The sequence below is a fragment of the Anopheles ziemanni genome, chromosome X (assembly GCF_943734765.1).
Source record: "Anopheles ziemanni chromosome X, idAnoZiCoDA_A2_x.2, whole genome shotgun sequence".
In the NCBI taxonomy this organism is placed as follows: domain Eukaryota; kingdom Metazoa; phylum Arthropoda; class Insecta; order Diptera; family Culicidae; genus Anopheles; species Anopheles ziemanni.
This window is the reverse complement of record NC_080707.1, coordinates 17,301,508-17,329,434: the sequence shown is the minus strand read 5'-3', so window position 1 is coordinate 17,329,434 and position 27,927 is coordinate 17,301,508. Positions and strand designations below refer to the sequence as shown.

The following is a 27,927-nucleotide window of genomic DNA, read 5'->3' as shown; positions in this document are numbered from 1 at the left end:
AGGCCTACCACGCCTCCTCTGTCCTTAAGTAAAGCCCACCGGAGCTCGGCGAGTCTAATGCGCTGTACGACCCTGGGATCTCCGTACAGCTCGTAGAGCTCATCATTATATCAGGTCTTCCATTGTTCCTCCTCACACATGGGGCAAAAAATCATCCTGAGCATCTTCCTCTCGAACACGGCTAAGAGGGTTTCGTCAGATTTGCTCAGAGTCCATGTCTCTGAGGCCTATGTGAGCACTGATACGTTGATCGCGTTATAAAATCAACTGGCACTGTTGGAATATCATGTGCTGCAGTTGAAATAAATGCTGCTACTGTTATGATATCATCTGAAAACCCCTGTACGTCCGGAATAGTCCCAGCTTCTACTGTCTTGACAGGTATGGTGAGTGGAAGAGATTTCTCAGACTGTATTATGACCAATTGGTTGCCAGCACCCTGACGCGAATTTCATCTTCAATGTTGTTGTCGGTGCTGACCTTCGACCGAAGAAAGTTGAAATTTTGGACGTCTTCAAAAGTGCGTTCACTTACTTGTACGTATTCCAGCCTTTCGACAATTGTTGGCAACGCCTCTGATGGTGCCACCTTTGTCTTCTTTTTCCCTCGTTTATTTGCAGTCCGAGGTTATTCGCCGCTTGCTCGATCCTTTGGTATGCTTCTGCTACATAGGAGAGTCTTCAACCAATAATATCAATATCATCCGGATTGACTTATAAAAGATGGTCCCCGAAGTTTCCACCTCCAAGTCTCGGATGGCCCTCTCTAGCGCTAGGTTGAAGAGTATGGAGGCAGCCCCCTTGGTGCAGTCCCTTGGTGGTAGCAAAGGAATTTGAGATTTTTCCATCCACCTTCACCTGACAAGTGACGTTGGTCATGGTCATTCTTACAAGTCTGATTAATTTAGCCGGGATTCCATATGAGCTCATGGCTTGATACAGTTTACCTTGGGTATGCTATCATATGCGGCTTTAAAGTCAATAAAGAGATGGAATGTATTTTGTTGATACTCTGTCATCTTCTCCAGGACTGTCCGCATGGTGAAGATCTGATCAGTAGTTGATCTTCCTCTTCGTTATCCCCATAGTTTCTTACTATCTCTTCAGCGTATGGGTCAAGTCGTTCTTGAAGAACGACGGAGAATATTTTGTAGACGGCATTCAACACCGTTATACCCCTGTAGTTACTGCACTTTAACTTATCTCCCCCTTTTTGTATATGGGGTGAATGAGACCAAGATTCCATAGCTCAGATATCATTCGATTGTTGTTTTTAGAGCATACCATCCTCCGCTCTTATCTGTTTTTTCCTTGTTGCAGTAGTGAAGACTCATCTATGGCTCCCTTTTGGACGAGGGTTCACATTGGCCTTGGCCCCGAGGGACCATGACCAACATTACTCCCTCCTCTGAGCCTTTCACCTTCCGTCACGCTGTGCACCTACACGGTAGAAGCGATGACGGAAGAGGCATCTGTCCCTAGGTTAAAAACTCAGTTTACGGACGCTGTGGCACGCAACTAACTCCTGAAGGGTGAAAGCGCGTGTCTCCAAAGGTCTAACAGATACTACCCTGACTACCAGGGGCTATTTCCCAAGCCTAAGGCGACGGACTCGGCGCAATGCAACTTAAGCGGCTCAGAAGATCGATCCGACAGCTGACTTACATGACACCACTACCTCCTAAAAACCCGTAAATGGGACTTGCACTCAGGTTTACACCTCTGATCTGCGATCTTGTGGCCCGCAAAATCGAGCTCCTGCTCGATCTACGTGCCGTCCCTCGTTCTGCACCCGCTGGTGCTTCCTTTGGCTCCCTGGTAGGAGAGTTGGACTCGACTGTCCTTAAGAGTGTTATATCCGTGTTGTCTGTGTTATATCGTGTCTGCGTGTTGTTTCTGCCCACATTGGCTCGTGGCCAGGCGATCCAGCATCTTATCATTGAGCCAACTAGGTAATGATCAGAATCGTTGTTGGCCCCTCTATAAGTTCTGACGTTTAACAGGCACGATTGATGGAGGCGATTCATCAACACGTGGTCGATCTAATTGGAAATGGCTCCATCCGGGGACACCCACGTGGCTTTGTGGATGTCCCGTCGCGCAAACTTGGTACTTCCGACGACCAGATTGCTCGATGCTACGAACTGGACCAATCTACTACCGTTTTCATTACTGTGCACGTATAGACTGTAGGTTCCGATGTACTGGCGGTACATCGACTCTCTACCGACTTTTGCATTGAAGTCTCCCAGAATGATGAGGAAATGATTGAGTTCATTTTGGGGCAACTTGCATAGAGTTTTGCGTGGCGGCTGTAGAATAGGTCCTTCTCCTCTTCATCTTTGTTTTCGGTAAGGGTGGTAATGAGGCTTCTGTTGTAAAATTTGCTTCGCATGCGCAGGTAGCATAGCCTATCGTTTATAGTCTTGAAATAAATGACTGCGGACTTCCCGCGTTGACCTGCGGAGAAGGTCGTGCCGAGCATGTAGTGGCGGTCGTGGCACCTGTAGTAGTTGTCGTTATTGCTGCCACGCCTGTTCTGCACTCCACTTCCTATCCAGGGTATCTCTTGTAGTGGGGCGAGCTCCATGTTTAGCTTGGCTAAATCGTCATCTAGTTGTTTCAAGGATTTGGTTTTATACAATTTGCGTACGTTCCATGAGCCCATTTGAATCGTTGTCCAGGGGCGTTGCATAGGTCCGTTACCGTTAAGTCCATTGCCTAGCTTTGCGACCCAGTGGCAGCTTTGGTTGCGCCTGGTTGCCCCCCAGGCATTCAAGTGAAAACTATCCAACACAGTACAAAAACACGTACTGCTAAAAAGCAAATTAGACATTTGTTTATATAGCACGACGTTGCGTCGTAAGACGAATAATCCGTGGGTCTAAAACAGACAGTTTCCGAAACGTGTTGGCATTTTTCAAGGAATTCCAGGCGGGTGAAAATGGTCTTGTGTAAACAATTTCTGCGTATTTGAAACAAATCATTTAACAAAGAGTTAACACTTTGACGTCTGTATAATTCATGGTGTGACAACGCTTTACGACCGGCACGTTTGCACCAGGTCCTCCGTATCTGGCCGCCTTGTTTAATCATTCTTTTCCAATCTTTATTCAAATTTACGTACGAACAGCTTAGCGCCCTGTGAAATTTGTTTTCTTTCCATGATGCACGCCAAAATGATGTGATCGGATGAAAACCGATACGGATTCATTACACCTATGCTTGTATCCGGACGGTAAAGTGTTGAAATACAATAAGAATAAAACATCCCAATTGATATTTTAGAATTCAACAAACCGTTAGAATGCTCACTCACTTGGACCGTGTCCCTGGAACGCGTTGTCTGCCAATGACCCACGTAGTGGGTGACAGGCTGTTGGGAACTTGCCACGAAACTCATACAGTATTGCAGTAAGCCATAGCAGTTGTACAGAGTTATCCTCAGGAAAGCTTTGTTTGTTTGTTATTGGTTTAAAAACGGTTGTTTTTGTTTTATAAACCACTTTTATCATAAACGAGAGTACTAAGAAACTGTTCTAAAAACGCTTGGCCTTCCAAGTGTTAAGCCTCCTAGCTTTGCATTTGCTAAGATCATTTATAGCAAACTAATCACCAATTATCTCTTCAATCTCTGTGACTCTCTTTCTCGGGTATCCGGTATACTGGATGTTACAAAAAACCAAACAAACCTAAACAAAACCGACTACCAATTCGCCCACCAGGCAAAAGCTTCACGCTCACCATTACTGTATCAACAAGTCCGCCGCAGGTGGCCACCTATAACAAAGCGATCAAGGTGACGGTGGACGGACCACGGGAGCCCAGATCCAAAACAAGTAAGTATGAAACTCCCTTGTTTGCACATCCATTATCTCCTGGCAACTTCGTAGTCGTGATCCAAGCATGTGATCTACGCGCGAACTCATCCACAAATGTAAAAACGACAGTGCGACGATGGGTTTGGTGCTTTGTTTAGACACGTGGGTGCAGCGGTAGCACGAAGACACAAAATAATAGGTTCAAATCGCGAGAATGACACCTTCCGTTTTAATAAACGATTCCGCTTCCGTTTTACCGTCGATCGGCAGAGAAGGAATTAGAGTTCCCCAATCAGCTATAAGTGGAGGTGCCCATGACTGCAGTGGTAGCGTTAGGAAACACCTCCCCAAAAGTGTGCGATAGAATCTGGCAACCTGCTGTATTAAGAACGGCTGACCACCGAACTATAATATACCGTTTTGCGATTACAGTCACTTTCTTCGGAGAGAGTCCTTGTCCCACTCGGTCCTACATAAAAAAAGCAGCTACAAGTTAAAGGTCCTAGAAACATACACTATTATAGCTATTGCACCAATTTCTTGTTGGTATAAGTTGTATGTATTTCACTGTGATTAATAATGCATTTGTAATAATCGATGAAATTTAGATTTTACTACAATTAACCATAAATTAAATAGTTTAACTTTATTTTGTGCAAAATCATTAATAACTGTCCAAGAGCATCCATATATTCTTTGTACAACGTTTTATATTTTTTTCTTAGCTTAGCTATACTGCTTCTTAAATATCTTTCCAGTATTTCAAAACTTGAAAAAGCCGTTTGTCAAAAGTGTTTAAAATAAAATTATTATAACTTCTATTCTAATGTGCATAATTTCTTCATTAGGAAATATGGAGGACATTTATTAACACTCAAACTATTATGATAATTGTCTGCTTGTTTAATAAATTCCCAAAACTTACTTGTATGTCAGATCATTATTCTTTTGATCTTAATCAATACACAGTGCAAATAGTTTAGTTACATCATTCGCACAGTTTCAAATGATTCATTTACAATCATTCGAAAGTAAATCCACTAATGCATTAAGCATTTGTTTTAACGAGAAACTTTTTAGCAAAATAATAAAGACATCCTACATCGAAACTTGAAAAAATATGAGCAAAAAGTACGAGGCCCACGAACTCTAGGGAACCCATGAAGCTCTTCAGTTTACTTACGCTTTCGATCAGATCGATCGACCGGGTGCCTAGTCCCATTACAGATGCCGTGCCTATATAAAAGAAATATTTAAACTCGCGACATTTGGATTCATATTTCTACGTACTATTAAGCAATTTTACAATTTCCTGCAAAATGAATTAATTTCCAATGTTGTGTATATTAATTTTTTGTCGAAATATGTCCAGTTCCAACTACAAAAATGAGTAACAGAGGATATAAAATAATTAATGAGTTTTGCTGGAAACTGAAAAATTGGCATAAGCTAGCGTGATCGTTTGTACTCCGTACGGAACAGTGGTTGTTGACGCGACTACACTATTTTTACACATTTCGCACCGACGTTTTTACATTTTATGATGAGTTTGGGTTTGCTGTTTACCTCGTTTTGTACAGCATTATCATATTAATACCAAGATTGCACTAAACTATCCAACGAACAGAAATTTTATTAACAGAGCTCTGATGATTTATCTGATAGAACCAACAGAGATAAAACAGTATACGAAGCGTCCGCATCGTGCTGCTACCTGCAAGTGTAGTTTGTATGTAGTTTGTATATGTATGGGAATTGTCGCGCGTTCCCTCGGTTCACCACTACTCTGTACGTTGCGGGTTATGCAAAATGCTTCGTAATTTTCATCAGAGCACATACCATGATCAGAGTGATGAGAGTAATTTTGTTAACCGGGATCAGTGGCGGATTTACACTCACGGGGCTCCTATGCCCGTAAAAATGATAAATTTTCGTCTGTTTTATATGCAATTCAACAACACCAATAGCTTTTATCCTACAACCAATAAGTTTTACAGGGCTCCACGAAGTTTTATTTTATCAATTTCTAAGTTCAAGAAATAGAGTAGAAAATTTTATAATTTGATTTCCCCCATTAAGACCGCATGAAGTATTCGTTTAAACACGTAACTCGGTTTAGAAGGAATTTCGATTTATATATGGAATGGTAAGCAGCTATTTCCATGGATGGCAACATCTAACAGAATGAGCCAAAAATGGATTACTCGATATCAGTTGGAAGAAACTGATTCAATTTGACAACGCATTATTTTAGTCCTATGTTTAACAGATTCAGACTATAAAACATCTTCTGTTACTATTCACCACTAGTTGTATACCAGACCATGCTTCTATTATTTCGTTATGGTTCTTAGCATTATTATAGCATACAGTAAAATTACTCATTATTATAAGACTGACTTCATCCTAACTTATTACCGGTCGATCATTAAAGAACTTCGATGAATTCTATACAATATTTGTTCATTTATAAATCGTACGTATTTGGACATTGGAGACACCCTTAAATCCGCCACTGCCCTACTAACTGCCGGGATAATAACAAGCACCTGGTTTCTACTAACAGCGTTAGTTAGCGTTTCACAAAGTCAGTTTAAATTTCTAACGTAGGAAAATAAAGGAAAGGCATGACCAAGTTATGCCAAGCAGGGATAAAAACCTTGAGTCTTGAGACCACTCAAAATAACCTATTGACCGTTGCAGAGACATCTAGTGCTGCTGCTTGCTAGTTGATTGGGATGATACCACCTGGTATTTTTAATTTACTAATTTTAATTAAGAATTAACATCTCCCGCATGAAAATGAAATCCGCACCAGCGAGCTGGTAAAATTTAGAGATTGAATGTAATTTTGTGAAACGTTAATGTGAACATTCTATAGGTAGAACGTTGTATGCATTTTGGAGCGCGCACTGTTAGTAGAAACCTGGTGCTTGTTAATTGCTTGCTGCAATCTTGGTACTAAACGGCTGAAAATGCTGTATCTTCACTACTCAGTCTCAAACGTGTCAGTATTTTTATTTTTTCACGTTTGAGACTTTTTCTAGCATACTTGTTCGGGTCAGTTTGTGGTTAATTAGTTCCGATTCGTCCCGCTTCAACCGTGTCGCGTGTATGATGTCCTGTCAGCGGGTGCATCCTGATGATGGATTGTGAGGGTCACTGAATATAGGCAGTGGCTATTGCTGGTACTCTTGCCGATGTTGTTTACCTCCATGTTAACCTTCAGAAAAAAATCATACTTTTATTCTCCTCACAACCGTAAGATTGTAAGACAGCAGTTAGTAAATGAGACTGCACTTGCTGCCTCTTGTTTTCCTATAATGAGCTCATTAAAGATTTACTGTTTTCAATCGATCTCTTGATATCTTTGAGGCATTAACGAACCGAAGATTCCTTCACATGCTCTTGCTCGATATAAAACATAAACGTTTCCCACCAAAATCAAGGCTCGCGGCTGGGACGAAGTATTCGAGCTAGACAAGTAATTTCCTGAAGCATCTTTCGTAGGACAACAGCAGCAGTTCCACTTCGCGTTCGGACAACGGCCATTCCACTTCCCAACCGACCCACTGTCCAGCTTTCGGATGCCACCTCTAGGTAATTGTCAGAGTAAGTTATGTATATGTGTGTATTTGTGTATTTGAGATACGGTGAGTATAGATCATGAGATCAGAAGGCGATCAACCGTAGTTCGCTTGCGCTGAAGAAGGAAGCACAGGTAAATAATTTCAAATACAAGAACGACTTACATGAAGAATACCGTTGCGCTGAAAACGCTAAGTATACCCAAACTTCCCAAGTTCACTCTATTAAATTTTAGGTTTACGTATTTATTTTATCCGTTCATCTATTAAGTTTTCTACGATATTGTTTAGCCAGTAACCTACTTTCAGTATTTTTAACCAATGAGTAATATCGAACGGTTAGTCTTTAAGGTTTTGCAACATTTTTATGATGTTTGTGAACGAATGAAAATAAACAATAATTGACCATTATCGTTATTTGTGCTCAGCCATATGTTCCATATAAAACGAGCTTTTCGGCCGAAAAAACATGTTAATAAAAAGCAGGGGAAGATGCCCCATCAACAAATCATAATTTTCCATGATTTTCTGTATAACCCAATCATTACATCACGACGAAATTAATGGCTAATAACAAATAATCAAATAACTTTTAACAATAGAATACATGGGAACAATACGGCAACGCCCGTCATACGGTAATAAATAATAATAGAATACATGGGATAGTTTAGCATATATTCGAATTGGTCAGACTTTCTACAAAAAATGGGGCTCAGATATATAGCTTTTATTTGAAATTGTTTTTATCAACATGTGATATGCATACATGCAAAACATAATTTATGCATAAAACCTCGGAATTTTTCCATTTCACTTGCAACTTTATTTTGAAGAAAATCAAAACTCAAAGCTCTCTTATTCATTTTATTATCCTTTTTGTAACCTTTCTATTTCATTATCTCTTCTTCTATGCTATGACCTCTTTCTAAAGTGAGCTAATGTAACATAACGTTCCTGCGGACCGTTAATCGTACAGTTAATGTTTTCTAAAGCCGGTACTATTTCCTTATAAGACCGGTACTGCTCCTTATTTTGCAGTATTTAACTTATACTTCCTATGCTACCTGTTCTTTTTGCCATTTTTGTGTCTTACCCTTATTTCTATAGCTGCACCATCTCTTTAAGTCGTGACATAGCAGGCCGAAGATATTCTCTCCCTGAACGGTGCAAGTATAGATATACATGTGGCTAACGTATGCGGTTCGAAGTGGGCCTGACTTTCTTCGGTTGCCAGAAGGTCACAAATGGGCGGTTTCGGCTACGCTTTACCCGAGTCACGCGCAAACCCGAAACCCGAGAGATAGCGCCAGTATCTCCAGTATCGCATCTCACAAACCTTCCACGCGAGCTTTGTGAGTGAAAATAGAAGTGCGACTTTCGTTCGTTTGTACAGCCGCAAGAGGGAGAAAATCGCACTGCAACTAAGATTTTTCACGCGCCAGGGGAGAAGCTTTAGTCGGTTCGATGGGGTCGTATGACAAGACGCCCACTTACGGCCTGAAGATGCGACTTTTCGTTTGGTCCAGCGAGGCGTTCAGCAGAAAGTTGCGATAGTGAATGCCGTGGGAAGAGTGTCGACGTACATGAAAGTGCAGGATGAGAAATTAGTGAGAGCGGGATGAGATATTTGGTTCGCTACAGCCTGCTGGCGTGTGGGAGCGAAACGAGAAGACAGTAAAATCTACCTTTCACATTGCGTTCGCCTTGAGCATCGTCTTTGGCGAAAGTTTCTAAGAATTTACGATGTGCGGAATGGGCGTGGCTCGCCGTGGGCGAAAGGAATGGTATCGGAACCAAACATGGACGCCGTACTGGTGAGGGTGGGAGCTATGGCAACCAATTTGATGCATACAGCGTCGTTCTAAAACATATTGTTCATTTTAATAAGTCTCTCGTCGCAAGATTCATGAATCTCTAACACGCAAAAAACTATGCAGATTCTTCAATCTGACTTTGAATTACACAACACTAATTAACACCCTTAGCAGTTGCAAATCATATGTAGTAGTAGTACGTACACATTTTTGTTTTCAAAATCATTCAATGCCATTGTTTATGAGGTTAAGGTTTAAACGTTCACTTCAACCCCTTCATAGTGCTACCCTGGCTCGGGCAAGCGGGAGGCTTTTTACCTCTTTGCTCAGCCAGTCTTTGTCGCTCGTCTAGTGCTCTACTTTCGTGTGTGGCTTTGATTCGGAATGCACCTGCCTCGGTACCACGTTTTTACATATTTGTACATGTTTAGTAAATTATATGATACTAGCCGATTCACCCGATTTCTTCCGGGTAGAATCAGAAATTCCAAACAAAAGAGTGTTTTCATTTAGTATCTTGAGTCTTACAAACTAAAATTTTGCTATTTTAGAAGAATTTTACATGCGAAGCCATGTTACTATACATTTTGCATTCATTATTTAACTGTTTTTCCACCATTTACAATGAATCAAATGAAGCAAGTATGAGAAAAACTGTGCCTAAACCCCATTTGGACCAGGACAACAGATAACCGGTATCTGGGTGTATAAACTAATGATAAGCCAATCCATGAAGTAATTATGAGAGTTGCAGAATTTATGTGTAATGTTTTTAAGCACGATTGGAAGTTTAATTTTTTTATTTTGCTTTTTCACTTAGAAAAAAAGTTTTGTGAAAGTTTGCGGGAGAGGTAAAGACGAGGAGTAAAGATTTACAAAACTATCAAACCAAACCATTTGAGACCATAAGTGCTACGAAATTGATACTTATTTAGTACTTTTGCAAATATTGAATTTGAGTGTTGTTTAACCCTTTCAGGACCGTAAGCTATTCAAGACTAAAATTGGAACATAACCAATACAACACAATTTTTTGGCTTTTTGGGGTGTAAAATAAGAGAATATCACCAGAAAAACCAAGCAGTATGTGTAGGTTTTTTATAATTGCATGGGAAATATTTTTCCCTATGAACCATAAAAGTCAATAAATGACCAGTATAGTTATGATATAGGAATTTATTTTATTTGCTTTCCACTACAAATTACTTAATCAAAATTCTAAAAAAAGATCTTAGCCATTTCTATAAAAAAATAGTGAATTCATCAACTTGCAAATAATAAGTTTTTGTTGTTGGTTGAACGCACGAATGATTTGGTTTTGGAGCAATTAATTTTGATAGTTCTTTTTTGTTTAATCGTTCAAAAAGACATTTGCCGCCTTTGACATAATGTTTTCTTTGATGTTTCGTTTCAAAAGCATCGTTTTGATAATAGTTAATCAAACAGTAACGAGTTTTGTTGATGGGAAAAATATTTCCTTTGGTCGTGGAAGGGTTAAGAGCATTTCTATCACCCCACGATATGTACGGTGTTAAGCAGTGTATTTTTTATCGGCGCATCCGTCGTAAGGTGGCATCATAATTTTATACATAATTTCTTTCGTTCTGGCGAATGTCAGACATTTCACACTTGAAAAATTGACTTTCTTATACTCCCTCCACTGTAAAAGAGCACTGACTATCCACGTAAACAAAGGAAAAGAAAGTCTTGCAAGCCCTTAACGGGGCAGTCATGATGAAAAGGTTGTTAGGCCAAGAAAGAAGAAGATACTTTTGTTTGGTGTAAATAGATTAGACCAAATTTGTGTGATTGAGACTATTAGTTACGTAGATAGAGAAGATAGAAGAAGTCTAATATGAGATTGAGTACTAAAACTATGACCTTTCGATTTAATGACCCTACGATACTATGAAATCGGTTACAAGACGTTACCCATATTGTATTTTAACCATTATTGAGCTAGGGGTTAGGATGGTAGCCTCTCTAACCCCTTCCTCTAGATCAGGGCTCGGCAGACAATTACTAAAAAGGGCTGGATGATTAAAAGGAAACCCAAAAGCGTGGGCCGGACACCTTAAACGATGATTTAATGTGTTCAAAGTAGTACCCTGTTAAATGGAGTATCAACCTTTATAATTGTAGTTGTATAAAAAGTGGTACAAGATAAAATATTAGAAATTTTATCGTACAACTTTTTTAAAGCTTTTCATACTTATTCTCGATGAATTTTGATGTTTTTTTCTACATGTAATAGGAACACCTCATTCAACAACTGTAATCTTCTTTTTTGGCTAGAACACAAACTAAACACTTTTTGTATAAAGCACGAAAGCTTTCTTATGGGCCCTATGAAATCAGTTGGCGGGTCGGATTTGGCCCGCGGGCCGGACTTTGTGACCCCTGCTCTATACTAATGACATTTTATCACATGATGATGATGATATTTAAGCAGTATGTGTATCAAATTATGCAAAAACAGTGGTGTGAGAAAATGAGATGGTTGTACACCTTTAAAAAAAAGTAATACCTTCTTAGGTAAACCATATAACGTGGTTTATCAGAACCAGAATGACACGACAAACGATGACGAATTTGGTCAAGATGTTACATGAAAGAATAGTTTGAAGAACCGTCAATATCTACTCGATAAATATATCCGCGGTTAGTCAATGTCTGTGAATCAAATTCTTATTTGGTAAGTCAGACTCGCCTCGGGTCCGACCTGAGTATAATCTAATGTGCACAGGAAAGGCACCTATACATCGACAATTTCACATGGACGCATTCAACACATGCACGAGAGAACTAATGTGTACATATACGATTGGCTAGTGCACCGCCAGAAGTGCCACCCGTAAACAAAACTGATCGACTTTCCAACTGGATTTTAACTCTTGCTAATAAGAAAACTAGCGCTTCTTCACCGTTCGTAAGGGGAATGATGTTATAAGACTGTGTTAAGCAGATTTTGAACGCAACTGTTGCTGGTGGAAATTACAATACCATAATTAAACAACTAATTTTGTGATTTATTTTAAAAATTCATGACTGTGCAGTGCACAGGTTGCTCAGGTGGACGAGACGCCAACCCATTACATAATTATTGAATTAGTATTATTTTTCATTATTTTAAGGGATAGGAGTTTGAAGGGGGAAAGGGAGAGAGGAAAATTGAAAGAATAAAAAATTAATTACACTCTAGCCACGTTTGGTACAGATAGACTTAGTACATTTTGATTAATGCTGTTGCATACTTGTGATAAGAATTAACGCTTTTCGTTTTAAGCATTAATAAGGTTTTACTGAAGAGGAAGTGGGTAGAGGGAGTGTGGGCTAAGATTGAACATTAAGAGTAAGATCATTCGATTAAGAGGCCATAAATACTGCATAATCGATAACCCATTATCCATTTTTATCTTTTTTGGTGTAGAGGATTGTATGAGAACACCCCTTTCCCCTTTCGCTGGATTGATGAAATTTCAACCCTTGCTATAATTCTATGTGAGCACAATGTGTACACATTATTGTGAAAATCCGGTCAGTAATCGTGGAATTATAATTGTTTATCATTAATTTTAGAGTGTAGACCAATCGATGCAATTGAATCAAATTTGACAAATTTTCGATCCAAATCACAAATGTCAAACGTTAGTATTCGGCTAAGCAATCAACCTAGTGGTGCGGTAAATGCATTAATAAATGGTTGGGTAAATGAGGCCCCGATTGAAATCCTCATCTTAATACTGATTCACATTTAAGCCTGAAGCTATGCAAGGCGTGACACATGCATTCTTTTCGAACATTTGAACGTCAACTGGTCGCTTAACACTAGAATCCAAATTGTGGTCATTTTGACCCCTACGCAATTGTCGGTTTTAATATCTCAAAAACGGCTGAAAGTTTTTCCAAAACTAAATAAGGCTTTTCTGAAAATTCAAAGCTACATATAAAACGAAAATTTCAGATTTTTCTGTTCCACCAGTTCTGAGAATATACTAAAAAGTAACAGTTTACGGATTTGAAAAATCTACCAAAATAATGAAGTTGTAGCGTTTTACAAATAGGGGTCAAAATGACCCCTAAAAAGCATTCGGGCAAGATTAAAAAGCAATGTATTCTAGTGTTAAAAGAATATAACGGTTTAAATTAATCAAGCAGTGGAGGTTAAAAGCTGGTTGATATACTTTTACTCATAAATTTATCTTGTAAATAATACTTCATAAGATGGACAGCACGAACCGATGAGTTTAGCCGAAGAAATTAATTTGAAACGCTTAGCTGATTGCTTAGATTTGTGGTAAACAGATATTTCATCAATATGCATGAGTACGTAAGTTTGAGTGTCGAATGCTATGTTCTTTTACCTTCTATTTTGTGATTATATTTTTGCCAACATCTGTGAAAGAAACGATTAAACATTCAACCCGGGTGCAAAAAGAAAAAATAATTGTAATAATCGACATCCTTTTTCAATCAGTCACGATCAAGTACATCTGATACATGGCATTCCATAGCTACCATGGTATTGGAATGAAGTGTATAAACCAGTCTATGGAATTTTATCATTCTTCTTCTTCTTCATCTTCTTCTTCTTGGCGTAACGACCACTTGGTCATGCCTGCCCGTTAAGAGCTTACGAGGCTTGTTTCCCTGTTGTACATGGATAGCTAGTCCTCTCGTACAAGGGAGGGATCCGGTCTCGGTTGGGATTCGAACCCACGCCGTCGAGGTGGTGAGCCCCGGCGCTCATGGGCCGATTTTCTAACCGTCGCTACCGCTCGGCTGTCGCGGACCCCCCAAATACATCTTATTTGCTATGAATAAGCAAAATATGTTTACAGATCATATTTTTATCTTGTGTATTCGAATTGTACAATGTCCCAATGAGATACTCTCTATCCCAATATAATTCGTGATGCGCAATTAAATGCGCAATTTCAATTGCTAGTCTATCTCATACTTATGCAACTATCCATATGAAAACCAATAGAAATCTTACATCCTAGCGATTTATTGATTGTCATTTCACATTTCAGCGATTTAACTTCACAAAATCTACAAAAAAGTGTTAGATAATTTACAGCTTCGTTGGATCTGGATGAACTGGATAGATGATTTTATACATGACTTTTCAACATATATATTTTTTTGCTGCTAGACTATTTGTTTCAGTCAGCCAAAGATGTAGATTATTTTAGTATGTGAGGTAATATGCACTCTTGAATTTTGAGAATTACGCAGAGAAGGTTACAGATATTAGTTAACAATTTTTAAGCATGTAGTATCCTTGAATATCTTCGTCATCCGGGGAATTTGATCTTCTTAAGAACTTCTCAATTGCCATTTATCTAATAGTTTGGATAATGTCCAGATCATGGAGCTTTTGAAGAAGCGTATTTATGCATAAGTGAAATAAATATAAATTGCGCCAAAAAGGTGATGATCAAACCAAGATGAATCGTGGAATGTCAGGATCGCCCATGTTGTACTTCCATACAATATAACAACATTTTGATTTCGATCGATATTCGATCGATATTACACAGAAGTGAAATGATTAAGTTGTAGCAAACTGGTGAACAAAATGCTCGAAATAAAATATAATGTAATAGACGTTTTAGATACAAAGGGCAAGCAAGAACCATTGCTATGTGATGAAAACTTGCTATGGAAATTAGCTTTTCGGGCAGACATTACAAACCACGTCAATTTACTAAATCTTTAACTTAAAGGACAGGAGTATCTCATTTTAGTTATAATTATCTCCATTATAATCCGAAGCAAAGGTTATTTTTAGAATAGCTACAGAAAACAAACTTGACCTATTTTGCGGAGTGCTGGACATGCGAATTAGAATTTAAGAAATTAGAATTTTTCAAAACCCATTCGAAGCAGATCAAGTGAATAATTAGAGTTGCATCGAAATGCAAGCAAATGATAACTTGAAGGATGAATTCAAAGAAGGGCTAATTAATGAAGCTTTTTTTATAAAAAATAAATATGTTCTCACATAAAATACATTCGCTGATTATATGCAGTACATACATATACAAATGTGAACGGTATAAATAAACATATTGAGACATATACAAAGTTATTCAAATGGTAAACATTAACCATTGGTAAGCTAAACATTAAGAAAAATTGCCAATATTTCAACAATTACCATGCACCTGTTGGTCAAATATGACTTGAAATGATCGTACAGAGCAAGAGTAAAGCCTCACCTTGTAACAGACCGAAACAAACAAATACGGATGGAGCTCTGGAAACGTATGGTGTCAACATTAATTCTCCGATGAGGCAATGTTCACCATCGATCCCTTATCTAACTCATGTATAGTCACATGTTTATTATTTTCTACCTGATTTCTACCTGAGTTTCAATCGGAAAATATGATTTTCAGATGCAAGATTGTTTGTTTATTGTATTTTAAGTCGTACTGTTGGTTAATTCGTCAGCAAATCGATTTAACAGGTTTTTTGTGTGATGCTATCACATACATATACATATATATACAGACAACATTGACTTTTATATATGCATAAACAAGAGATAGAAGATAGATAGTTTGATAGATATACAATGGTATTTCAAAGGTGTATGATAGAGCAATTTGAATAAAGAGCATGCATGAAAGTGAGTTTTCATTGCATGTTTTGCATAGAACGCTTCATAAGATGCCTATTCCTAGACACCCTGTAGTGTATGTAAGCATTCTTGTTTGGAGTATCACATGCAGGGATTTAATTAATAAAATTCTGTTGCTGTATGTAGCAGTACACAAAACAGAAAACAACCAAAACAATTTACAAAATTTCAGGAGAATGGACAAATAAAAATAGCGATCCAACCAGTTGAAAGTATGTGCGCATCTTAGTGGGATTCTATCGACCGAGAAATATTTCGCTATCTGGCAGCAAGTATAGGTAGCTGAGAGTCGTATTAATATGTATATACTCTCAAAGAGTAGTCGGATAACGAACTACAGAGCATGATTTTTGTGTGCCAACCTTCAAGCCAACCATTTCTCTAATGTTACTGTCTATAAATTACGAGTGAACGTATGTAAATACTTTAAATGCGACCCTGGTACCCACCATTGGTCTTCGCTGTAATCGCCGACGTGGGGATTGTAGCCGTGCGAGTTTAAATATAAAATCAGGCCCGGGTGAAAAAGTCCTAGTTTTCTAGCCACTCCATCCCTCAAGGTTCCTCTCGTATAAGCTGGCAGGCTGGTCAGACAGGCTTGCGGCTGGAATGAGTTCAGGACACCGTCTGAACGGGCGAAGGAAAAAGTGAAATATTACTTTTCCCCTACCTCCTCCTCACACTTCCACTGTAGTGCCCTAAGTAAGAGAAAAAGATGAGGAGAGAGAAAGAGAGTGGGGGAGAGAAAGTGCGAAGTGGAAATAATCAAAAGGATCCTGGTTGATTTCCAATACGAAGGAAAATTAAAACTAAACCAAAGCGCTCGGCGGCAAAGAGCAAGGGTAAAATTCCCTTGATGAGAATTTTCAGATAAAAAGAGCCAGCCTCCGACCCATCCTCCGAAGTGACCCTTTTTTCCTCCGATGTACATTGTTTCCGACGGCCCCTCTTGCTGGCAATTGCGTTCCGACGCTTGACCGATTGCCTTGGCGTACCGAAGGGGTTAAATGGCGTGTTGGACAGTTTGCTTTCTTTCTGCCTTGTCCTAATAAAAGGCTTTTTCCTGCACAATCCAGTACACATGTTCTTCCTTCATTACATGTGTGTACGTGTATGTTTGTGTGGCTTATAGTGCCTACCTAAAAAGCATTATGTAAAGTGGTGAAATTGGCACACAAGCACGAAAACCCGATCTTGACGGTGGGAGGCGATTGAACGTTGGGATTTGCGAGCTAAATGAACCGATTTAATATTTCGTTACGTATTTTATTAAACTAAGACTGCTTGGTGCAGGTTTCTGAACAGACAACTTTAACGATGACTTCATATATTTTCATATTGACTCTCTGCAATGGCGATTTTCATAGTATATCATATTGGAAATAACACAGAATTTATTTTTACTAGCTTATTTGCCCGATTACACGGGCTCTATAATTTTTTTTATGTGAAAGCTATCTTCTAGGAGGTGGAATATGAAATTTTAGTCTAATATAACATTCAACATTTTATTCCAAGTCCAGTTATTACTTATTCACTTGTCGTCCAAGTCACTTGTCGAACCATTTAAATCGGTATTGTACGACTTCATATGAATCTTGGGAGCTTTGAAATATTTATTGCTAAGAAATGTGGTTCAATTAAATCCTTCAGTTTCCTCGTGTTTGTCCATCGGAGTGAGTTCTGGATTTCGTTCTGGTTGATTTGTACATCATGGCGATATTTTTGTTTTGTGTGTATTTTATATGAATTTGTGTTTTGTATGTGTTTCGAAGCACTTAAAGAATCGTGTATTGGAGAAAACAGTTCTAAGGAAATTCGTATGTAACTGTCGGTACTTTTTGTCAAAAGTAAATACGCTTCGATATTTTTGTTCATGCTTCAAATTTGTCGACAAACTGAAAATACTGAACATTCGTGGCAAGTTAGTGACTTCAAACCAAGAACCAAGCGCATCAGGACCGATCATGAAGGATAATTAGGTACGGTAACACGAGACGAACCCTGCTTGAATTTTGACGCTCTGCGAACCTTTTTTTGAATGTATTATCGGAGAATCGAGCAGGGTTCGCGAACCTTTTTCGAGCAGAAAAGGTTCACCGATTTTAGTGGAGAGCACGAACCTTTGCCGCGAACCTTTTTGACAGATTCCGTTTGGATCCACAGTTTGTTTACAAAACGATACAGTGAAAAGCGGCGAAAGATTCGTTACGTGTGAACGCTAAATGGTTCGGCGAACCGTTTTTTGGCATTCGTTTGTAATAGTGTGCGAAAGGTTCGCCATCAAAGGTTCGTCTCGTGTGACCGTACCTATTCAGTTATTCTGTTGCGGGATTGTTGGTTTGGATAGTTTTCCCTATTCCAGCAGCAGGTTACTAGTTGCATAGCACACTTGCATGCAACTTGAGATTGCGTGCAACATGAGATTGTACAACTTGTAAGCTCACTTTGCTAAATTTTATAATTTATCAATCAATCAATTACGGTATTCCCTTTAGAACCCACGATTGTTTGTGAATTTTCTTTTTGATAATATCATCAAATAATACTCGTATTGAATTTTTACAACTAATTGGGATGCACATGTGTGAAATGCCAAGGCAAATCTCTTGTTCGACGATTAGATTTAGCGCGAGGCGCAAATGTGGTAGAATAGTTTTTTTTGCGCATCACTGCATCAATCTTTTACCCAAGATTCAATCAAATTGATTGAAGAATGTTTGATAATTTGAATCTCAAAGCATTGGTTTTCATTTTTCAATGTCATGACTTCTCCTAGAAGAACTAGACTATGCAAAGAGAGTTACTATGGCCGGTCAACGATATGTTATTTGCGCGATATGGACTCTGTCATGCACCAGTTTTAGGAATTTCAGGTATGTTTATACTCTTTTTTCTTTTTCACTGGATGAGTAAATTTGAAGTTCTTTCCCAGATATATCCTGAATTCGGAAATTTCAAGTTTTGTTTGTAATAGGAATGCAAGAATTATGAATATTTTGAGTATTGATAAACATATGTTGGTACTTTCCGTAAGGCTAGTGTCAGTGCTCTACTGCCCTTGGTTTTAACAAATGAAAATGTGTGGGATTTGACAGATGAAGTCGGTCGTCCGATTTTATCGTTCATCTAGGAAAAATAATAAAATTCATTTAACTTTCTTAGGATTTTAAAAACAACAGATATATTTTCTAATCAGACGTTCGATAAAATATCGAGCGATAAGGAACAGACTGCTCATCTGGTAGCGGGCCAGAAAAGTCGAAGAAGTGTAGCCTTGTACAAATGTAATTCAGCTGTAGAACTGCAATCATATCTATATTTTAAACAAACTGCAGATGGTCGAAAAAGTGAATATGCACGTCCTATGGTGAAGCTACATATATAAACACCGTGCTAATCCTTTCGCGTATGTTTTGAAGAAACGTGGTGTGAATGTTCGCTTGTCAATTTGGAGACCGTCTAAAACTGATGTTTATGCGTGCATTAGCAGTTACGTTCTGTCTGTTGTCTTCTGGGATGTAAAACACTGCTAAAAATTTGTTTAGAACCTAAACAGCGATCTTGTTGTCATCATCATTGTTAGATTTTGAAAAATAAAAGTTGAAAGGAATTCAAACTCGGTTCTATTCGATCTTTTTTGCTTTATAACAAGCTAGCGGAATTATGGAAAGTGCATCAGAAAACCAAAAATACCAAAAACTAGTCAACAATAATACTAAAAATCATCTGTTTAAAGAGTTTAGTGTTAAAAAGAGACCAACAGACACCGGAACCTCTCCAGTACGAGAGTGACTATCCACCCAAAGGGAAAAAGTGTTATACTAAAAAATATTATATTTCAATACACACATGTATGAATGTTCCATTCGTCAGAAAGGGTGTTAATAAACTTTCTTCTTCTTCTTCTTGCCGTAACGACCTTGTTGGTCATGCCTGCCCGTTAAGGGCTTACGAGACTTTTTGCCTTTGAATACGTGGATAGCCAGTCCTCTCGTACAGGAGAGGGTCCGGTCGCGGTTGGGATTCGAACCCACGCCGTCGAGGTGGTGAGCCTCGACGCTCATATGCGCCGATTTTCTAACCGGCGCTACCGCTCGGCTGCCGCGGACCCCCCGGAGATTGGTGTTTGTTCTTAATGCTTAATTTTATTAAATGAATCACCCACCGTATCCTACACCAAGGCGCGCAGCCAACGTTCCCGCTCCTCTTCGACCCGTACCGAAGGCATTCTGTGTGCTCTTAATTTCGCAATAGAACCGAGCCCTACCATATGTCATCGTTTGTCACCAAGCAGAGAGCGCTCCGTGGTCAAGGTGGTCCAGATATGGGTTTATGACAAACCGAAACCGCATCCTGGTGATGCAGTTGCTAAACCCGACGGAGTAACTGGTGGGAGGATTTATTGCATACATTATACATTGCCAGCTCGGGTGTGTGTGTGTATGCTGGATCATCAGCACCATCAAAAAGCATAAAATCCTCGAAATGGACCAATGCGTCCAGCTCAGTAAGCTATATAAGCAAAAGCCCATGCTGATGTGCTTGTTAGCAGCTATTTTTAACCATAAACACCAGGAAGTGGGAGACTTTCTCCTGGGTGGGTAATGACTGCTCGTAGGTGGCCACCTAGCACAGTCAAACCCAACGTTGCCTTTCGCTACGGGTGGAAACGATGTTCACGAACTCTCCACGACTCTACGTGAAACCGACAGAATAATAAGCTGGTAGAATCGAGTAAACATTCTTCCTTGTACTTAACCGACGGAACAGTAAGCTGATAGAATCGAGTAAACATTTTTCGTTGTGAACCTTACTTACCTTCTTTATTGGCGCTGTAACCGCTGAACGTTTTTCGTCAGACGAATGATTATTTGAAACTGTTCACGGCCGCTAGCCAAAACTGCGCCGTGCTCAAATTCCGTTACACGAATTTATTGGCAGCTTCATCCGCACGACATATCAAATCTAGTGGAGGCTGGCCTTAGAGAATGGTCCTCGTCGTCTTTAAATGAACGTCTTTCTCTCGACCACGACTGTCAAGGTTTCGTGAGATTTTCGTGAGAACACAGGTCGCAGGACTTATTATGGAAACTCGAATCGTAGAGAATTTCCAACCCAATCGTCGCAGACGCATTATGCCTCATCCTCGAGTTTTCGTTTGGCTCCCGTTCGAGAACTATTTTGTCGATCATGGCAATCTGTTAAAAGAAAAATTGTTATGGTTCTCGAACAGGAACTCGAATTCGATCAATTTTGCTCCGTGAGTTAGTACTACGGAAAGTGCTCAATAAATAAATTTCAATACATGAAATACATTGAAGGTGAAATAAAGCGTTTGCTTAATACGCAGGCATTTTTTTGTTTAAGATTTGGGAAATAAAACAAGCCATACTCTTCCCAAATTTCAACAAGGTAAATTATAGGTTAATTCTTCAGTTCGCAAACTAAATTGTGTGAAGCGCATCGCGCTATACCTACCGCAGTTAGCATCGATGTGTTAACGTAGTAAAGTAAAAGGTCTTTCTCCTTTTCTCCCTTATCTTTGCTAGAGACATGAAGCTAAATGTAAACCTTACATCCTTTTACGTTTAATAGCGTAAGGTTAAAACCATTTTGAAGGCTTGTCAAACCGCGCAACTTTTTAACTCGTTTAATGATGCTGTCAGTTCGGGAACAGACGAGAACAAACCCGCCGTGGCTCTGACAGCATCTTCAAATAAGTTTTAGTTTCAAACAATTCGCAAATGAAGTTGAGCTTATCTTAGAATTAACATGGGTTGTATCGCTATTAAAGATTAATCTAGCCCACGTCGGGTTTAACGTTACGGTTTTCAACGTAAAAGGGTGAAATGCAATAGGTAATGTATGCGAAACTCGATCTTCAAATCACAAGAAAAATGAGTCTCCTTTAATCTCTTATCCTGAATGTTTACTTCATCCCCAGATATGTCCCAGTTCGGCCTAAGCTCGACCAACTCGCACTGGAGCTACAGCTCAACCGGTCCGTACTCGCCTTACCTGACCTCTTGCACAACGCCAACCGCATCTCAGTTCAACAATCCGGCCCTTGGATTTACCTGCAGCTCAGGCGAACAAAATGGTGGACAGGACTTCGCGTCAGCACGTGATTGCGTCACAAGTAAGTAGTTATTCGTAAGGCATAAACTCGACAGGAAGTAAATCCGAACTACTACTATTCAACATTATTGGTATTTACGGCTTAACAACACCACAGTCAAAATCTCTTGTGTTATTTTGATTTGAATTGTTTTATAATGCCTAAATCAAGAAGTCTATAATAGTCTGAAGTGCAAAATAAATGATAGCTACAATCATCCATTCCATCCCAACTTTCCACCATCATAGTTTACATTGGACATAAAGATAGTAGTATTAGGAATACTATTTCTTCATATACGACGCGCAACTTCGTCAAGTAAGGTAACTTTCTTCAACTTCAAGAGCTGTTCCTCATACCATTTTGACCTCTCGCTAAACTGCTACAGCCTACATAAGTAATTTGTTAAACTCGTTTAACGATGCAGTCAGGTCGATATCACACCACTGAACGTACCGTTAAAATGGTTTGACCCATCTTAAAATGAATTTAACAAACCGCTCACCCTCTTTACATCCGAATGTTACCGATTCAATCATTTGAAAGGATTTCAGTAACAGCTGTTCGAAATTGAAGAGTATATTGACAACATTAGTTAAAGATCACTTTGCTTTGAAAAAACACGGAATAGACCCAAAATCGATTGTATAAAATATCGGTATCCCTTACTGTTTTTACGCAAACCATTGTACTGTATTATTAGTTACGTTGTTCAAATATGCATTATTTTAATTATCATTCTAACGTGAAACCGATAGCGAAATATTTGTTTATGTTTGGGAATCTGATGTTGTATGGCTAAGACCTAGAACGTTATATCATGTCGATTTTACGCGATAACGTATAGTCTTCATCTAATCAAAATAAAGATTGCTCGAAAAGTTATGAAGAATGTCACACTAAGAGGTTTAAATCTTTGCGAATGGAGTATCGTGTAGTTCATTGATGATAATAGGGATGAAAACTATGAAAAACAGATTCCAGAAATCAGGCGAAATTGCACTTCTTATTCCTCGAAGACGAACCAAGCAAAAAAAATTACATTTAAATGGTAACGGAGTATTGCTGAAGTCATGTGGTGGACACATTTTTCATGATCAATTTAACAAATGATGGATCCAGATATGGACAAATACAGAATCTTCAATAATATTCACACCAAGCAAGAGACAGTGTTTGCCCCAGAAGACGGCTAGATGCCTTGCTTTAGAGATGCGTTTCGATGCACTCATTGCTCTCGCTGTGGACGCACTGCTGTTTCAAACTAACTTCTTTGGCTGTCTAGTTAAAAAACATCCAACCCGTTTATTCGTCTAACGGCAACGCAAGGGTTCAAATATTCATACTGAATGCATGCGTCACCAATGGAATAAGTGCCAACGTGGAAAAACATGGCGATGCTACTTAGAAAGGGACCTCACTTGAGTTTATATCATATTGATAACTTTATGGATAATTTTTGTCTAACTGTGCGGTGAAATAAAATGCTACAGTTTCCGTGTAGATTACTTAACGTCGAAATGTAGGTGGTTTGACTAATATGACTATAAACTACCGTGCTTTCCAGTGCTTCCCGACTCAACGGCCGCAGATCTGGACCAGCACCTGAGCACCCTTGTCGGAGCGACACAGCAGGCAACGAGCCACATGGTGCAGACGAACATCATGGCTGGCAGTGGCGGTGTGACAGCTGGCAACGGCACTGGTAATGCGAGTGGCAATGGGAACAATGGGAACGGCCTAACCACACAGATCCCGACGCACATCTCCAACGGCCTGATAGTCCCCCGATACGCCCAGACGACCGGGACCAACAGCCACACTGATGCGTATGGCCTCACCAGCAGCCAGAGCGGCCCGCGCAGCCTGAGCGACTCCTCGCAGGCAGAGTCACCGGTGCAGGACGACCTACTTTCCTCGAACACACCCAATCTTGGGAGCAGCGGCCCCAGCTCGACCACCGGTGGGGGCGGTGGTGGTGGGGCTAGTAGCGGTGGTGGCAGTGGTGGAGCAGCCGGCCACCATCAAAACTTCTCTAGTATCGTGATGAACCAGAGTAACGCGGGCTCTAACGCGTCAGCCGTCTCGAACTACGTCGGCTCGAACGGCACGGGAAGTTGTAACGGGTCTCCGCTTTATCCTGTCCTGCCTGCCAGCCTGCTATACTCCCAGCTGTACACGGCGGCTAATCAGTCTGTGGGCGGTTTCAGTCATTCTGTCAACCACCACCATCACATTCAGTCACCACACGGGGCGGCCGCTGTGGCAGCGGCAGCGGCTGTTGCCAACGGTAGCAGCACTGACAGCGCATCTGCCGCTGTCGCCAGTGCGGCCGCCGCTGCCATGCATGCCGGCGAGCTGCAGAGCGTCATGGATCACCTGACAGCGGGTGGCAACCAGGCGGCAGCGGTGGCGGCAGCAACCGTTTCGCACCGACACAACCATCACCATCATCATCATCAGGCTGGATCAAACCTACTCGGGCACGGCGGTCAGGGTGGTGGCGGCGGTGGTGACGGTAATAACCACCCGGACCTGTCGCTCATCGGCAACTGTGGCACTATGGCGCGAGGAACACTGGACGAAGCAGGGCACCGGGTACTCGGTGGAACAGTCGTCGGAAGTGGCCGACTAGGAGGGCCTCCTGGCGGCCAGGGACAGGTCGGACAGGCGGCTGATAACGGTAACTCGGTGTGGCGGCCGTACTGAAACCGAACCGGTGACACTGCCGTCCCCCTGCCGATCTTCGATGTACACCCCTCTGGTCCCCAATCGCTTTCAGCTTCGACCACTGTGACTTACGTTGTCCATTTACCCCGACAGCTCTAAAGTTGGACTTGAGCAGTTCGAGTTGGAGAAGCTTGTCCTAACAGTTCCGGAACAACCAGCGATAGCAATTATCATCAAAACTATGTTTACAGTAAAGCACACAGTGTCACGATAAAGTTCCATGATGACCAGTGCTATTCTAGGTGTTAGTCTCTCACGATGTTGCGCAAAATACCCTAGAGCACCAACTAAGAGGTCAAATGCCCCTCCACTGTACACTTTGTGCCGTTTTGCTAACCCTGCAATCCCGAAGCTGGCTACTGCTCCGGATCCTCAACTAAGCAACTGCAATCCATTCATCCAATGGCTACCAAGCCACTTTTATCAGCCCAGATAGCCTGATAGCTGATTAGAGTTTCTATCGCCTCAATGTCGGTTGAATGCACCAACACCGTTGATACCGTGAGCAGCGTTTTCTGCTCCAAAAACTCTAAAGGTAAAGCAAAAGCAAAACCCCCCTTGCTGACAGCAACCGAATCCATTATCTGGATTCCATGGCGGTGGTAGATATGTAAAGTTGAATACGTTGTAGTCACCTGTGAGATGGTTTAATATTGTAGTGTTGTAACTGGTCACTGGAAACACGGAAAACATAGCACAGCGCACAAAATGCATTGGATACTCACCTAGTCGTGAAATTCGTATATGGAATGCCACAAATCCCGTTAACTAAGCGAACGATTTGTTTAACTCATCAAGAGTAGCACAACCTACTCAAAGGGCAAGCGAATCGGTAACTGTAATGTCGGTTAACCGTTGATTATGCATAGCGTACCCCACAAAATGTGCAATGGCATAGCAACTTTATACCAGTTATAATAATCGGTTAAAGTGTATTGTAGCTTTTTATTTATTTCTCTTATTCCGTTTTTGTAATTGTGGATAAAACAACACTAAAAATATAATTTAGATGTATGATGATGAATATGAATAAATCAACTTAAAAACACACCTTCCGAATTTCTATTCAGAATTTTACAGTTAACCTTACAGCTTCGATTTTCTCATCCTTTGGCTTCAACCAATGATGGGTGAAGGCGGGCAAGAAACACCGTTGCTGGGAGTGCCGGTGGGGAAGAAACGCCTTGCTAGAAAGAGAGCATCGAATTGCATTTCTAAAGTCATGGTTTGCCAAAAAGAGACAGCTATTACAACATTACCGGCCACATGCTGTACTGCAATTCTGTAATACTCTTGTCAATTTTTTGTCGCTAGCATTAACAGAATTGATAAAAGTGTAAAGCACACACTGCATTGATTAAGACAATCCGACCTATTTAAATACCACGTGTTGCGAAATTGTATTAGCTGTTCTGCTTTGTAGCCGCGGCTTCAGAAATCCACCTTATTGCGATATGCTTGCCAAATGTCCGAACAAACACCGTGCTAGAACGAATACGTCGAATTGCTTTTCTGATCAAACCTTTGCGGAACAGAGTGAGCTGTTATAATATTACCGGCCGAATGTTTAACTTCGACGGCACGGATTGCTCTAGCCATCACTAGTAGTCGTCAGTGTAGAATCCCTAGCGAGTAGGGCATTAGCGGTAAGTACTTGGTGCCAATATTGGCGTAATCTGAAGTCACCTTTAGCACAGAGATGGTTGTCGAGCGATAATGATCCTAGGAATATTAAGTCGGCTCTGCATTGAGTTCATTGAATCGCATTTCTTAAGCCGCGGTTGTGGAAAAGATTCAGCTATTACAATATTACAGGCCGCATGCATCATCTCGAAAACACGGGTTGAATCACAGTAACGTAGTCAGGGGGGGGTGGTATACAACAGTAGTAGTATATATATTTTATAGAGGCTTTGAGCCGGGTGGCTTCTTTCACCTCTAAAAATGTGGTATACAACACTTTTACTACTCTACACTCAATTCCCTAGACTCTAATGCTATCCCTAAACTGTATGCAATTTATTGGAATTGAGTGGTACTAGCGCCACCTTTGAACAATCAAAGAAGCTTCAGCTAGGGTTCAACCTGTTTGAAGCACTGACACCAGGTAAAAGCCCGGCAATAAACTTTACGATAGAGGGGCTGTGATCGGAGAGAGGAGATGATACGAACCCAAATTACGAAAATCGAAAGTTTTGTTAACACGTTGACTGTCAACCGTTTTAACACGTTGCGTACCGCGTCACCCAAATATGGGTGACAGCAGTTTTAGTACAAACAAGTTTTTGACCCATAAATAAATGAAAATGCAACATAAAAATTATTATAATATTTTATATAAATTTTTGGGAAGCTGAGTTTTTGCTTGGCCTTCGAAAACAATCGGTTTAACAAATATTATAAACAAATTGTAATTTGAAAAATTGTACTAAAAATTGTGCTAAAACGCTTGGTACGCAACGTGTTAACACGCTGACTGCCAAGCGTTTTTAGCACACTTTTTTAGAACAATCTTTTTCAATTGAACACGTTGACTGCCAAGCGTTTTTAGCACACTTTTTTAGTACAATCATTTTTAATAAAATTTGTTTATAAAATTTATTGAACCAACGATTTTTGGAGGTTACGTAATAACTTAGCATCCCGAAGAAGTGATATAAAATATTACTATAATTTTTATGTTGCATTTTCATTTATTGGTGGGTCAAAAACTTTTTAGAACTGAGTTTTGCTGTCACCCACTTTTGGGTGACATGGCAGTCATCGTGTTAACACGTTGACTGCCAAGCGGTTTTAGTACACTTTTTTAGAACTATCTTTTTTAATAATATTTGTTTATAACATTTATTCAACCGACGGTTTTTGAATGCTAAACAAAGACTTAGCTTCCCAAAGAATTGATAATAAATATTACTATAATTAATATGTTGCATTTTCAATTATTTATGGGCCAAAAACATTTTAGAACTAATGACAGCTGGCTATCAAAAATGATAGCCATGGCAGTCAACGTGTTAAGAACTTTTTTAGTACAATCATTTTTGAAATTTGGCTATACAATGAATGACTTGCTCTTTATCCAACTACAAATAGGCTAAGATTGCCTAAGCATATTTTTTTACAACCTGAGTTTGAAGGCAAGGAGTTTTTATTATTATTATTATTATTATTATTATTATTATTATTATTATTATTATTAT

General features: G+C 39.9%; 1 protein-coding gene across 1 annotated transcript in view; it reads left to right on the top strand.

Annotated features, from left to right (window-relative positions):
* LOC131290727 (uncharacterized transmembrane protein DDB_G0289901-like) overlaps window positions 1–24,706 on the top strand; it is a 33,591-nt gene extending 8,885 nt beyond the window's left edge. The window contains exons 2-5 of the mRNA XM_058319896.1: window positions 3,725–3,838; window positions 7,319–7,432; window positions 21,824–22,018; window positions 23,565–24,706. Coding sequence (XP_058175879.1) covers window positions 3,725–3,838; window positions 7,319–7,432; window positions 21,824–22,018; window positions 23,565–24,706 — 1,565 coding nt within the window. The remainder of the gene's footprint in view (window positions 1–3,724; window positions 3,839–7,318; window positions 7,433–21,823; window positions 22,019–23,564) is intronic.
* The last annotated feature ends 3,221 nt before the right edge of the window (window positions 24,707–27,927 follow it).